A 16,310-nucleotide genomic window follows, 5' to 3' on the forward strand; every position below is an offset into this window, starting at 1 on the left:
ATAATAATGATTATAAATAATAACTATTATTATTATTTTTAAAAAGAGGCCTGATTTTCTCTACTAAGAGGAGAAACTATGTAGTTAGCAATTAGCAGACTGAGAAAGAATATATACATATATAGGACAACAGAGGATGAGATGGTGGGATGGCATCACCGACTCAAAGGGCAAGCCTGGCATGCAGCAGTCTGTGGGATTGCAAAGAGTTGGACTCTACTGAGCAGCTGAACTGAGATATATATATATATATATATATATACACACACACATATACATATATATGTATTTGAAGGGAAGTATGTGACTGGTAATATGCAAGTTCATATCTTTAACACCTATTTAAAACCTGATTAAGGCATATCTCTGAATCAATTTGAGGGCATTTTCCTCAAATGTAAAAGGAATCTTCAGACATTCTCATAAACAAACGGGAAGATTTAGAATTAAAAGCAAACTGAGGTTGTGTTGCAGCAAAGGGTTTTTGTTTTATCTGTTAGTTATAAAATAGACATAATCCAGAAACCTATCTGTCTTTACCTTGGAAGAACCTTTAAAAGAAAAACTGCTTTTGCTTTTGTATCTCTACGGAGCGGAGCGAAAGCCAGAACCTATCAACTTTTCTTTTCCAGGGAAGGGGAATGGTGGGGAGCGTGCTCAGGTGCTTTGCTGCAGAGGGAAGCACAGCCGGGGACCCTTATTTGCCCATTTCAATGTTAGAACAAGTTCCAGGCTTTCCTGGAGCTAAAGCAAGCACAATGGGGACAGGCACTACAGGCACGAAGCGCCACTGTTCTTTTGCCAAGAGGCAGGCTTTGGAATGGGGCTTCCCTGGTAGCTCAGTCGGTAAAGAATCCACCTGCAACAAGGGAGACCTTCGTTCGCCCCCTGGGTTGGGAAGATCCCCTGGAGGAGGGCATAGCAACCCACTCCAATATTCTTGCCTGGAGAATCCCCATGGACAGAGGAGCCTGGCGGGCTACACAGTCCATGGGGTCGCAAAGAGTCGGAGACGACTAAGAGACTAAGCACAGCACAGCACAAGCTTTGGAATGAAGCAGCTCCACAGCAAACCTGGGACGCTGTTCTTGGGGTTTGAAAAGTCTTTCACTCCCCTTGGCTTTCCGAGCAACATTTGTAGCTTAGCCCGAACAGATCGCATATTTGGAGCAAAGCTCCAGGAGAATGAAGGACAGGGTAGTGTCATTCCCTGGCTCCCAGGTGGTGGAGTCTATGAAAGGACTACGCCTGCAAACGCGGCTGCAGGTGGCCAGCGGAGCTGTCCAGCACCAGCACAGAGGCGGAGGGGCCAGGAGCCCGGGCTCGCCCAGCCAGGCCGACGCTCGGCAACAGGGCTCTTGCCCAAGCAGACGCTGTCCCCATTCCCTGCCTCTCGGCTCTGGGCTATCTACAAGCCCACGCAGCCTCGGCCGAGAACACCCGTCCTCACTAGCTGCTGCTCCAGCAGGGTGGGTACCAACACGTTGGCCCTCCCCTTCCCTTGTAAGCGACTCCTTGGGCATGGGCGGGCTGGACCCCTCGGCCTTTCCCCCTGGCCTCAGAACTTCCCAAATGAACTCGGAGGGAAAGGTCAATGATGGACTCTAAATGATGGACCCCCAGTCCCACGCCCTCAGGCTTCCCTGAGGCGGCTGCAGAGGCAGGTGTTCCGTCCCGGCCGGGTGCCCCCCTGTCTCAGGGCCCACCGGGCCCCATCTGCTCCTCAGCTGCCTCTTCCGCGAGGAGGTGGGGATGGCGGGAGCTGGGGTGGCGCTCAGAGGACGCCGAAGTGTCCCCGTTGCTCCCGAAGCGTGGCGACAGCACAGAGGCAGAGACTTCCAGTGGGTGCGAAGGCAACACGTGACGGCTGCGGAGAGACGGCGCGGAGGAGGGGGCGCACGGAGGGAGCAGGCGGGCGGCACGGCGAGGGGAGGTGGGAGGGACTGGCGGGCGGAGGGCGGGCAACAGGGGCGAGCTGGGCGCGCGGGCGGCGCGAGCCTCTGCCTCCGCTGCCGCGCGGCCGCCGCCTCCCCGCCCGGCAGCCCCCGGGCTCTCACTCGCAGCCTCCCCGCGAGCTGAGAGCAGCCGCGGAGACGCGTCCAGGCGCGCGCCGAGGCGGCAGCGGCCGGCGAACGCGGGCCCAGGGCAGCGCGGCGCTGCAAGTTCCCGCCATGAGCAGTCGGCTCCCGAGGCTCCGCGGCTCCGGGGCCGCCCTCCCGGTCGAGCAGCCCTGCCCCGTTTCCCCGCGGTCGCAGCGCACCTAACGCCGCCGGTGCAGCCGCCGCCGCCGCCGCCCGTATTCCCGCCGCCGCCGCCTCGGCCGCCGCAGCGCCGACAGCATGTCTCGGAGGAAGATTTCGTCCGAGTCCTTCAGCTCCCTGGGCTCGGACTATCTGGAGACCAGCCCCGAGGAGGAGGCGGAGTGCCCGTTGTCCAGGCTCTGCTGGAACGGCGGCCGCAGCGCGCCCGGGCTGCCCGAGCCCAGAGCGGCGCACGTCTCCGCCCGAGCCCCGGCGGCCGGCGCAGCAGCCGCCGCCGCAGTCAGCGCCGCCACAGCCGGGGCCAGGCGAGCGCAGCGCCGCAGGCGGGTCAACCTGGACTCGCTGGGCGAGAGCATCAGCCGTCTGACGGCGCCCTCGGTGAGTAGAGACGAGGGGCAGGGCCGAGCCTCGGGTGGAAGGACGCGGACCGGGCAGGTGGGAGCCAGGCTGGTCCCGCCGCGTGCCAAGAGCCCCGCCGCCGGGGTGTGTGTGGGGAGGGGGGCGGGGTGGCGGGGCCTAGCCCGGCCTAGTTCCCGATGGCCCCCGGGAGAGACCTGGACTTTGGGCCCTAGTGGAAGGGGGCACTGGGATACGGGCATGGAGTGAGACTTCACTCCTCTGGGGGCCTCCTGATTCAAAGGTCTGTCTGCCCACCCCCAGCATTTGCAACCTCCTTCGTCGCAGTCACCCTGATGGCTCGACGGCTCCTTCTCACCCACCTGTTTTCTTTCCCCAAAACTTTTCCAAGCACTGTGCCTCCTTTCTTCTCCAGCATCCCACAGGAACCCCTGCTCCCTTCCAGGAAACTCTTCCCCTCTTTTTTTCCCCCCCGACACTCTTGCTCTTAGCATGACCTTCTCTGACAAATTTGAATTCTGCAAGCTAACTGCCTTCCTAGGTTGCATTCCTTTTCTCAATCTTTAGGGACCGGTTGTCAGATAATTTTTTGATGAAGAGCCCTCTCATCTCTTATTTTCTCACCACCTCGTGTATTTTTTTCTTCGTTACTGGTCATTTATTGGCTCAGTCTTCTTCTGTCGGTAACCCGGGTATTTGGTTTTCTAAACCTGTCTTCTCTTTCTTGCACCCCTACCTCATCCTTCACACTCTGTCCCCTGGATTCTTTAGTGCATTCTCCCTCATTTTTTCAGTTTCCTTATATTAGGCCCTGCGTAACTATCTGTTGAATGAATAAATGCCTGCCTGCTGCTGCTGCTGCTGCTAAGTCGTGTCCGACTCTGTGCGACTCCATAGACGGCAGCCCACCAGGCTTCCCCATCCCTGGGATTCTCCAGGCAAGAATACTGGAGTGGGTTGCCATTTCCTTCTCCAATGCATGAAAGTGAAAATGAAGTCGCTCAGTCGTGCCCGACTCTTAGCTACCCCATGGACTGCAGCCCACCAGGCTCCTCCGTCCATGGGATTTTCCAGGCAAGAGTATTGGCTGCTGCTGCTAAGTTGCTTCAGTCATGTCTGACTCTGTGCTACCCCATAGACGGCAGCCCGGTGCTATTGCCTTCTCCGAATGCCTGCCTAGCTCTCTCTAACTTGTGCTCATTAGGGATGGCTGTATCATCAGTTCCAGGTGTACTCCAGACTCCCTATGATTCTTGGTATCTTTCCAGAGCACTCTGCCTCATTCCTGGTCAGGCATTTCAGCTACTCTTGACTTTTAATCTTTGCAGTAATGCCAGACTTCTGTTTCAGTCTTTCTTAGACTGTATGAGCTCTGTTTTGAAGGAACTCCATTGCAGACAGAATCCTAAAGAGATTCACTGTCAAACTAAAGCTGATTTTTATTTGCACCTTGATTGGTTACAAGGATTTCAACTTCTGAAAGCACTTTTAGCTGCCCATCTTGGAGACTTTTACTTCTTTAAAGTTTTCAAAGTGAATCTGAACATTGAACTTGTTTGCCTGCTCTTGAGTCTCCCTTTTGAAAGTACTCTTGCAGTTGATGGTAGGAGGGCCTTAAGAAAGAATTGGATCCAGAGACCGGGGATTTGTACCAGACAGGCCTACAAGTATCCTGGGGCTGTTGCCTTAATGGAGTATGGCCTTTTCCTCTAGCAATGAGACTACTGTCTCAGTCATCTTCCTTTTTTGTGCATTTTCCCTTCGATTAGCTTTTGCCACTTCTTCTATTGATAAGCTAGGTACAAAACCCAAAATAGGTTAGCTACTGTTTGCTATTATTAATGCAAATATTTCCGAGGAAGCACACTTTTAGGAACTATTTGATGTTGCAAATTGTTGAACTTAAGCCTTTATAAAAGGAGTCCAGTAATCCTGTGCATATGTAGTTTTGTGTCAGTGCCCAAAGCAACATTTGTGCAATATACTAATTCTTCATTGTAACAGATTCATATGTAATGTGATAATTTTACTAAAGATAAGTATTAGATTTTTGTGGGAATTGTTTTGATAATTCTGGAGGGTTTTTTTTTTTTTCCCCTAAAAATCAGAATTTAGAAATTTTTCAAAAGTTGTGGAAGTGCCTTTGGTAATGCGAGTTTAACATAAGACTACTCTCAATGACTTATGTTAGAAGTAGATAAAATAAATTGAATGCTACTATTTACTGCCAAAATAAGAGGGAAGAAACAGTCTCTGACTTTTACCCTTTAAAAAACGTAAAATTTGAATGACTTTGGCTCTTTGCCAGATTAAAAAAACATGTAATCAGGTGTTTAGATAACAAATTTGAAAATAATTGTGATAATCAGAAATAAGCAACAGCTGTATGTACTTTCCATTCTGTAATTTTTTATATTTTGAAAAAGCTTTTTCACCTATAATGCTGGAAACATATAGGTGAATATAGTGTAACAATTCCAACTTCCGAAGACATGTATAAACCGGTTCTCATTGACTCACCATATCAACAGTGGACTTGGTAACACAAAACAATATATTTCAAAGCAGTGACTACTCTGTGTTCTCTACCCGCATTTTCTTTTGTTTGGCAAACTAGAACACTGCTTCAAAAAATTACTGTAAATTTGTTCTCCTACGCTGTCAGCATTCTAAACTTCTCTGGAAACACTTATGTCCAACACTTATCCAGTGTCCTTTCATTAGAGCTGAACAACTTAAAAACGAATGAACAAGCAAAATAACCCAAACCCAAAAAAACTCTGAGAATAGCCATTATCAGAGCATTCTTAGATGGAAATTTCTAGTTGTTTTAAACCTTCTTGAGTTTTGCAAACCTTCTTGCATTGCTGTGGAAGCTCTTGTCTTCTTAGTGGTCTCATTGTGGAATGTTGTCTTGATCACTGGAGATTTCTTTCTTTTTTATTCAGAATACTTTGCAAGTAGGGAAATGGAAATACATTTAATAAATACTATGATATTGCCAAGTAATTCAGCTAGTAATTTGGTCAATGGAATATTCAAACTCAGGTTTTTGGTATTTTAAGAGATACTAATAGCTGCATTGATGTTAGCTATACAGGTTATGATACTTCACAACATTTCAATAATAAAAATAAATTGAATTGATGAAATTGAAAAAAAATACAAAATTCAGGAGACCTGGTTCTCATTCATTGTGCCTTGGATAACTAAATACATGTATGTCACTCTGTATATCACTTTTACTACCTAGGATCATTCTTTTCTGTAAATTATTACATTTAAAGCCTCTCCCTGGTCTGACATTCTATGAAGACAGGTATCGTCAAGCTTTCAATGTTGTTGTTCAGTCACCAAGTCAGTCACTCAGTCATGTCTGACGCTTTGTAACCTCATGGACTGTAGCACACCAGGCTTCCCTGTCCTTCACTATCTCCCAGAGCTTGTCAAACTCTGATTCAAATCCATTGAATCAGAGATGCCATCCACCAATTTCATCCTCTGTCATCCGCTTCTGCTCCTGCCTTCAATCTTTCCCAGAATCAAGTTCTTTACCAATGAGTTGGCTCTTCCCATCAGGTGGCCAAAGTATTGGAGCTTCAGCTTCAGCTTCAGCATCAGTCCTTCCTTGAATATTCAGGGTTGATTTCCTTTAGGATTGACTGGTTTGATCTCCTTGCTGTTAAAGGGACTCTCAAGAGTATTCTCCAATACCAGTTAGAAAACATAAATTCTTTGGGGTTCAGCCCTCATTATGGTCCAACTTTCACATCCATACGTGACTCCAACCATAGCTTTGACTATACGGACCTTTGTTGGCAAAGTGATGTCTCTGCTTTTTTAATATGCTATCTACATTTGTCATAGCTTTTCTTCCAAGGAGTAAGCAGTCTCCATCTGCAGTGATTTTGGAGCCCAAGAAAATAAAGTCTGTCACTGTTTCCATTTTTTGCCCATCTATTAGCCATGAAAGTGATGGGACTGGATGCCATGATCTTCGTTTTCTGAATGTTGAGCTTTAAGCCAACTTTTTCACTCTCCTCTTTCACTTTCATCAAGAGGCTCTTTAGTTCTTCTTCACTTTCTGCCATAAGGGTGGTGTCATCTGCATATCTGAGGTTATTGATATTTCTCCCAGCAATCTTGATTCCAGCTTGTGCTTCTTCCAGCCCAGCGTCTCTCATGATGTACTCTGCATATAAGTTAAATAAGTTTTGAATAAGCTCTCACAGTGGCATATGAAATAAAAAGCAAGGACATATGAGTTTTAAAACTGGGGAAAGTAGATTATTTTCTCAAGTGGGGGCATCAAAGTACTATTTTTTCCACTTAGTTGTTAAAAAATACTTGAGGGTCTGCTATGTGGCAAGTATTGTACAAAGCGTTGGTGATACAAATGCCAAATAAAACTTTCGCATTCTTCAACCTCATGAAACTTGAATTATAGCTTTTATTCTAAGTAAACTGTATTGAGGGAAAATATAAGAACTCCGGTTGCTGCGGAGATATTTAGGGGAAGTTTTATCCTCCACTTTGGTTGGTTTTGTTCACTGCAGATCTCTGGGATGCAGCCATAAAGAGAAAAATAATCCTAAAGATCTGGTATAAATCACTTATTATGTTATTTATTTTGAAATAATTTACTTGGGAACACATACGAAGAAACAGCTGGGACCTTTTGCGTCAAGGGTAAATTTGGGATCTCATTTTATTTTCATTTTATTTTTATGAATGATGATTGCTTAGACCCCTGTCACTTTGACCTCAGTTTGGGGTTTGCTAATGTCAGCCTATCAGTGAAGATACTCTCAGAAATCAACTGGGGGCAAGGCTTTCTTAGGTTTCTTGTCTGAGCACTACTAGCTGTTACAACATTTGTTTGCGTGCTCAGTTGCTCAGTCATGTCCAACTCTTTGTGACCCCAAGGACTATAGCCCTCCAGGCACATTACAGGCGGCTTTGAAGACTTCGGAAGCTATAGATAGCAGAATGACAGGAAGAAAAGTAACAGAATTGCAAGGATGGCATGTAAAGGGAGGAAAGCTACTTACATGAGGATTAGTCCAAGAAATAAAGAACAGCGAGGAAAGAAAAAGGAAGGGAAGCTTGAATTTAAGTAGCAAAAAAGAAAAATTGTTTTTGGAAAGGAAATTTTACTGATATATGCCAATGGAAAATTGAAAGAGCATAAAAAACACGTATTTAGCCTCTCACTAAATAAAATGAACCCCGTGATGTATAAGGCCTTAAATAAAACCTTAGAAATTGTAAGTGTAACTAACATGTAAATCATTAAAAGTATATAAAATATATTTGTGAGGTAAGGTATTTGACACATTTATGTGTTTTAATTGAAATTTTAAGATTTTGAAGTTAAATGTGAATTTTAAACTTCTGAGCAATAGATTCATTAAAGTTAAAAATGAAACAAAATGTATTCTACTAGTTTAATGTTTTCACTTTTGTATAAATTAGATACTACAATCTGAAATCAGAATTTAATGACCTTTTCTATTTCTATAGAAATATTTCTGTATTCTGTTTTCTATTACTTTTCTCTGCTTCATTCCTAGTCATCAGAAACAGCTTGGCAGAGTTGAAAGTACAAGGATATGTTTTTTGACAGACAATCTGAATAACTCCTTCCTGAGCCCTTTACTATATCTAAGACCCTGGGAGAGCCAACCCCTACCTTCTCGGAGCCTTAGTTTTCTATTTTGTGAAGTAGGAATCATGACTACCTTATAGCTGTGTTGTGAAAGAGGAGCAATATTTCTTGTAAAATTTCTTGAACTTGATAAATGATAGTTACAAGCTGCGATTCATTAACTTCAGTCAAATTTAAATGCCTCCAAATGATCTATAATTTTTTGTTTTTTTCTCAGTAACTTATCAGTGCATGAGTGCTGTGGACTATAGCCTGTCAGGCTCCTCTCTCCATGGGATTCTCCAAGCAAGAATACTGGGTTGGGTTGCCATACTCTCCTCCAGGGAATCTTCCTGATGTAGGGATTGAACCCGCATCTCTTTTGTCTCCTGCGTTGGCAGGCAGATTCTTTACCACTAGTGCCGCCTGGGAAGACCTTACTTATTAATAACCTTATTACAAAAGGCTTCCCTGGTGGCTCAGTAGTAAATAAATGGCAACCCACTCCAGTATTCTTGTCTGAGAAATCCCATGATTTCTCAGAGGAGCCTGGCAGCCTGGGGTCCCAAAGTCAGACATGACTTAGTGACTAAACAACAACAACAACCTTATTAAAAGAGTTCATTGGTCAACTGATGATGTGTACCTAAACGTATTGGTAAAATTTTTTAGGCATTGCCCAGTGTAAATTTTATTGGCATTGCCCAGTCTATCCATTAAAAAATTAAAAGTGGAGCCCATTTTTGGCTCCCTGGCTGTGACTCATGTGAGTACATAAATATGTATAATCATTACAGATTCAAAAATTTCTGTCAAACTGTTGAATGTTATGTGGAAGTATGAGTACCATTACTATAAATTCCATAAAAATACTGCTGCTGCTGCTAAGTCGCTTCAGTCATATCTGACTCTGTGCGACCCCATGGACGGCAGCCCACCAGGCCCCTCCGTCCCTGGGATTCTCCAGGCAAGAACACTGAAATGGGTTGCCATTTCCTTCTCCAATGCATGAAAGTGAAAAGTGAAAGTGAAGTCGCTCAGTCGTGTCCGACTCTTAGCGACCCCATGGACTGCAGCCTACCAGGCTCCTCTGTCCATGGGATTTTCCAGGCAAGAGTACTGGAGTGGGGTGCCATTGCCTTCTCTGATAAAAATACTAGAACATATGTATTTGGTAGAATATGGGTATTTCAATGCAAATTATTTTTAACTTAGGAAAAATCATTAGATGAAAGAAAAATTGTTTATTTCACTTGCCTGAAAATTTCAAGAGTTCCCCATCCATTGCATTCAAAATAATTTGTATGTATGTTCAAAGGCTTAGGCTGTGAGATACAACAGTTACCCAACTAATAACTTATGTTTTGTATAAGGCACTCTATTCTACCAGCTCAGCTCTACCACCTTCATTTTAAAGATAAATTTTGACTGTGGGAAATGACATCAGTGATTATTAGTTTGTTAGTAGAGGTAATGTAATTATATTATCATTTTTACTGTATAGTTTATCTACCTTGAAGTACTCTGAGGTTCTGTGAGAGGGATTGCTATTGTTCAGTTGCTAAGCTGTGTCCAACACTTTACAACCCCCGTGGAGTGTAGCTTATCAGGCTTTCCTGTCCTTCTTTTTCACACTCATCAAGAGACTCTTTAGTTCCTCTTCACTTTCTGCCATTAGGTGGTGTCATCTGCATATCTGAGGTTGTTAATATTCCTCCTGGCAATCTTGATTCCAGCTTGTGCTTCATCCAGCCCAGCATTTTGCACGAGGTATTTTGGGTTTTCTGTGATACAATGGATGTTGGCAATTAGATCTCTGGTTCTCTGCCTTTGCTAAATTCAGCTTGTACATTCTGGAAGTTCTTTGTTCATGTACCATTGAAGCCTAGCTTGAAGGATTTTGAGCATTAACTTTAGCGTGTGAAATGAGTGCAATTGTGTGGTAGTTTGAACATTCTTTGGCATTGCCCTTCTTTGGGATTGGAATGAAAACTGACCTTTTCCAGTCCTGTGGCAATTGCTGAGTTTTCCAGATTTGCTGTCATATGAGTGTAGCACTTTGAAGTGAAGTGAAGTCACCCAATCGTGTCTGACTGTTTGCGACACCATGGACTGTAGCCTACCACGCTCCTCCATTCATGGGATTTTCCAGGTAAGCATACTGGGGTGTATTGCCATTTCCTTCTCCAGAGGATCTTCCCAACCCCTGGATTGAACTCAGGTCTCCCACATTGTGGGCGGACACTTTACCATCTGAGCCACCAGGGCATTTTAACAGCATCATATTTTAGATTTATAAATAGCTCAGCTGGAATTCCATCACCTCCACTAGCTTTGTTTTTATAATGCTTCCTAAGGCCTACTTGGCTTCACATTCCAGGATGTCAGGTAAGTAACCAAACCATTGTGATTATCCGAGTCATTAAGACCTTTTTCGTACAGTTCTTCTGTGTATTCTTTCCACTCATCTTAATCCCTTCTGCTTGTGTTAGATCCTTGCTGTTTCTGTCTTTTAGTGTGTCCATCTTTGCATGATATGTTCCCTTGGTATTGCTAATTTTCTTGAAGAGATCTCTAGTTTTTCCCATTTTATTGTTTTCCTCTATTTCTTTGCATTGTTCACTTAAGAAGGCTTTCTTATTTCTCCTTGCTATTCTTTGGAACTCTGCATTCATTTGGGCATATCTTTCCCTTTCTCCTTTGCCTTTTGCTTCTCTTCTTTTCTAAGCTATTTGTAAGGCTTCCTCAGATAAGCATTTTGCCTTGTTTCATTTCTTTTTCTTGGGGATGGTTTTGATCACCGCTTCCTGTACAATGCAGTGAACCTCTGTCCATAGTTCTTCAGGCACTCTGTCTGTCAAATCTAATCCTTTGAATCTATTTGTCACTTCCACTGTATAATCATAAGGGATTGGATTTGGGTTGTAACTGAATGGCTCAGGGGTTTTACCTACTTTCTTCAAGTTAAATCTGAATTTTGAAATGAGGAGCTCATAATCTGAGTGGCAGTCAGCTCCAAATCTTGTTTTTGCTAACTATATAGAGCTTCTCCATCTTTGGTTGCAAAGAATGTAGTCAATCTGCTTTTGGTATTGACTATCTGTTGATGTCTATGTGTAGAGTCATCTCTTATTGTTGGATGAGGGTGTTTGCTATGACCAGAGTCATCTCTTATTGTTGGATGAGGGTGTTTGCTATGACCAGTGTATTCTCTTGGCCAAACTGTTAGCTTTTTCCTTGCTTCATTTTGTACTCCAAGATCAAACTTACCTGTTACTCCAGGTATCTCTTAACTTTTTACTTTTGCATTCCAATCCTCTGTGATGAAAATGACATCTTTTTGGGGTCTTAGTTCTAGAAGGTCTTATAGGTCTTCATACAACTGTCTTATAGGTCTTCATACAACTGTTCAGCTTCAGCTACTTTGGCATCAGTGGTTGGGGTATAGACTTGGATTACTATGATATTGAATGGTTTGCCTTGGAATTGAACAGAGATCATTCTGTCATTTTTGAGATTGGACCCAACTACTCCACTTCAGACTCTTTTGTTGACTATGAGGGCTATTCCATTTCTTCTAAAGGATTCTTGCCCACAGTAGTAGGCAAGATGATAATGATATTCAGATGATAGTGGTCATCTGAATTAAATTCACCCATTCCAGTCCTTTTTAGTTCACTGATGCCTAAAATGTTGATGTTTACTCTTGCCATCTACTGTTTGACCACATCCAATTTACCTTGATTCATGGACCTAGCATCCCAGGTTCCTATGCAGTATTGTTCTTTACAGCATCAGACTTTACTTGCACCACCAGACACATCCACGACTGGGCATCAGCTAACTCTCTAGTTGCTGTGTGCGGCTTCTTATTGCAGTGGCAAGGCCTTCAGTAGTTGCAGTGCATGGGCTCTAGAACGTGCAGGCTTTAGTAGTTGTTGAGTAAGGGCCTAATTGCCCGACAGTACATGTAATGTTCCTGGACTAGGGATCAAACCTGTTTCCCTGCATTGGCAGACAGATTCTCCACCACTGGACAACCAGGGAAGTCCTTTTTTGTTTTATCTTGTTGCCTCTAGCATATGGAACTGAAGGTAAACCTACATGTTTTTTTGAATATGGTAGTAAAATTAGTGGGTTATCTCTAGATATAAACACTGTTTACTGTGAATTTCACACACATCTAGGAAGAAAAAAATTATGTGGCATAAGTAGGGAAAATATTTATAAGAACTGGCTAGGCCTTTAAGGACTACACCTTCTTTGCAGGCCCTTATTTGATGCATAGACCAATGGTTAGGTCAAAAGTCAAAGTTCTGCTGTTTAAATTCTGACTCATTTCAATACTCTTATTTTTATCTTGTATTTAGTATGGTACCTGATACTTAATGGATTTTCAATAAAATGTTCAGAATAAGTGAAAGATGTTCTTGTTTAAGAATTATTATTATTATATTAATAATTTATTACTATTATTGTTTATCCAATTATAGTTATTTCTCTTTTGTTTAATTTTTTCCTGTGCTATATTTGGTTGAGTCAAATAAAATAGATTTCATACCCAGTCTCTGAGAGATACTTTCAAGTATGCAGACCTGCTTGAATTTTACTTACTCTTGCCATTTAAAGCAAAACTTCAGAATGAAGTTGTGCTAAAACGAAAGAAAATGGAAAAGGATCCTTCTGCTGGAACTCCTTGAGAAGCCCATTTATATTTTAAGAAATTAGGTAAATGTAACAACTCTCTCAGTCTCCAGTAGAAGTCTGCTTATATTTTCTGTACAGCTCTCTTTCTGGTGGGAACTGTTTGTCAGTAAGTGGGCTACTGTCACCAAAAATGCATTGTTAGACGGAATAAAAAAATCTTGCTCCTTAAATATCACTTCAGGACAGGATCTGAAGATCTAGACTTATGTGCTGTAAGCTCAGGGCATCTCATAAAATTGAAAATTTCAGCATAGATTGATTTAGGAGGTAGGGGAGCCGGAAATATCTTGGAAGACTGATTTGTTATGGCTGTTTGGTGGAACTGAGAAAGAGTGAACATTCTTATAAATAGAACAGTGAGAAATCACTTCCTGCCCAGACTTTATTTGGGATTTATTAAACAGTTCTTCATTTGAGCTAGAGGTTATCAAACGTCAGTGAACAAAAGAAATACCTAAAAACGATTGTTGAAATGCAGATTACTGGGCTTCTTTCTCAGTGGGCCTGTTGTTTTTTTCCACCTGTTTCTTTGTTATCTAAATGTAGTTGATTTACAATCTTGTGCTGATTTCTGCTATACAGAAAAGTAATTCTGTTATATATACATGTCCTTTTTTATCTTCTTCCCCATTATGGTTTATCGTAAGATATTGACTATTCACTGTGCTATACAGTAGGACCTTGCTTATCCATTCTGTATATACTAGTTTCCAATCCCAAAGAAAGGCACTGCCAAAGAATGTTCAAACTACTGCACAATTGCACTCATTCACACACTAGCAGAGTAATGCTCAAAATTCTCCAAGCCAGGCTTCAACAGTGTATGAACCATGAATGTCCAGATGCTCAAGCTGGATTTAGAAAAGGCAGAGAAGCCAGAGATCAAATTGCCAACATCTGTTGGACCATGGAAAAAACAGAATTCCAGAAAAACATCTACTTCTGCTTTATTGACTATGCCAAAGACTTTGACTGTGTGGATCACAATAAACTGTGGAAAATTCTGTAAGAGATGGGCATAGCAGACCACCTTACCTGCCTCCTGAGAAATCTGTATGCAGGTCAACAAGCAACAGTTAGAACCAGACATGGAACAACAGACTGGTTCCAAATTGTGAAAGGAATACATCAAGGCTGTATATTGTCACCCTGCGTATTTAACTTATATGCAGAGTATATCATGCAAAATGCTGGGCTGGATGCCGCACAAGCTGGAATCAAGATTGCTGGGAGAAATATCAATAATCTCAGATATGCAGATGACACCACTCTTATGACAAAGTGGAGAGGAACTAAAGAGCCTCTTGATGAAAGTGAAAGAGGAGAGTGAAAAGGCTGGCTTAAAAGTCAACTTTCAAAAAGCTAAGATCATGGCAACCAGTCCCATCACTTCATGGCTAATAGATGGGCAAAAATGGAAACAGTGACAGACTTTATTTTCTTGGGCTCCAAAATCACTGCAGATGGTGACTACAGCCATGAAGTTCAAAGATGCTTGCTCCTTGGAAGAAAATTTATGACCAACCTAGACAACATATTAAAAATCAGAGACATTATTTTGCAACAAAGGTCTATCTAATCAAAGCTATGGTCTTGCCAGTAGTCATGTGTAAATGTGAGAGTTGGACTGTAAAGAAAGCTGAGCAGTGAAGAATTGATGCTTTTGAACTGTGGTATTGGAGAAGATTTTTGAGAGTCCCTTGGACTGCAAGGAGATCAAAGCAGCCAATCCTAAAGGAAATCAGTCCTGAATATTCATTGGAAGGACTGATGCTGAAGCTGAAGCTCCAATACTTTGACTACCTGATGCGAAGAAATGACTCACTTGAAAAGACCTTGATGCTGGCAGAGATTGAAGGCAGGAGGAAAAGGGGACGACAGAGGATAAGATGGTTGGATGGCATCACTGACTCAATGGAGGGAAGCCAGGCATGCTGACGTCCATGGGGTCACAAAGAGTCAGACACGACTGAATGACTGAACTGAACTGATATGCTAGTTTTCATCTGCTAACTCCAAATGCCCCCTCCATCCTTCCTTTACCCTTCCTTCTCCTTGGCACCACATGTCTTTTCTGTTAAATTGTAGTTTTGGTGATATATAGAGTTCTATTATTTTTCTGTTGACCTATCATGATACAATGGTATTGAGTAATAGTTACATAATCACTATAGTGAAAGATGTTTATCAGTTTTCACAATCAATAGCCAGACAAAAAATAAAAGGTAATTGCAATTGTAAGCCATAATGGAAACATAAGGAACTTAACAATGTAAAATACTTAAACACAATTTGGGGGTCAAGCATTGTGATGTGGTAAGTGGAAGTGCATACATACATGCACATGTTTTCATATGCCCAGCAGTCTATATCTTTTGATTTGTGTATTTAATCCATTTACATTTAAAGTGATTATATAGATGTATGATCCTATTACTATTTTCTTAATTGTTTTGGGTTTATTTTCTGTAGGTCTTTTCCTTGTCTTGTGTTTCCTGCTTAGGGAAGTTCCTTTAGCATTTGTTATAAAGCTTGTTTGGTGGTCCTGAATTCTCTTAACTTTTGCTTGTCTGGAAAGCTTTTGATTTCTCCATTAAATCTGAAGGAGAGTCTTGCTGGGTAGAATATTCTTGGTTGTAGGTTTTCCTTTTCATAACTTTAAATATATCATGCCATTCCCTTCTGGCTTGTAGAGTTTCTGTTGAGAAATCAGCTGATAGCCTTATGGGAGTTTCCTTGTATGTTATTTGTCATTTTTTCCCTTGTTGTTTTAATATTTTATCTCTGTCTTTAATTTTTGTCAGTTTGATTGCTATGTGTTTTGATGTGTTCCTCCTTGGGTTTATCTTTCCTGGGACTCTGTGTACTTCCTGGACTAGTTGACCATTTCCTTTCCCATGTTTGGAAACTTTTCAGCTATTATCTCTTCAAATATTTTCTCAGGTCCTTTCTCTCTCTCTTTTCCTTCTGGGACCCCTATAATGCGCATGTCGGTGCATTTCACGTCCCAGAGGTCTGTTAGGCTGTCTTCATTTCTTTTCATTCTTTTTTTCTGTATTCTGTTCTTCAGTAGTGATTTCCTCCATTCCATCTTCCAGTTCATTTATCCATTCTGCTATTGATTCCTTCTAGTGTATTATTGAGAAGGCAATGGCATCCCACTCCAATACTCTTGCCTGGAAAATCCCATGGACAGATGAGCTTGGTAGGCTGCAGTCCATGGGGTCGTTAAGAGTTGGACATGACTGAGCGACTTCACTTTCACTTTGATGTATTGAAGAAGGAAATGGCAACCCACTCCAGTGTTCTTGCCTGGAGAATCCCAGGGACGGTGGAGC

General features: G+C 42.6%; 1 protein-coding gene across 2 annotated transcripts in view; it reads left to right on the forward strand.

Annotated features, from left to right (window-relative positions):
• The first annotated feature begins 2,218 nt into the window (after positions 1-2,218).
• GUCY1A2 (guanylate cyclase 1 soluble subunit alpha 2) overlaps positions 2,219-16,310 on the forward strand; it is a 479,090-nt gene continuing 464,998 nt past the window's right edge. For both annotated transcript variants that reach the window (XM_086339009.1, XM_086339010.1), the window contains exon 1: positions 2,219-2,639. In XM_086339009.1, coding sequence (XP_086195135.1) covers positions 2,340-2,639 — 300 coding nt within the window. In that variant the 5' untranslated portion in view covers positions 2,219-2,339. The remainder of the gene's footprint in view (positions 2,640-16,310) is intronic.

This window comes from Bos grunniens, chromosome 15, assembly GCF_055505025.1.
Source record: "Bos grunniens cultivar Pamir isolate PY7600 chromosome 15, Bosgru_T2T1.0, whole genome shotgun sequence".
NCBI lineage: Eukaryota > Metazoa > Chordata > Mammalia > Artiodactyla > Bovidae > Bos > Bos grunniens.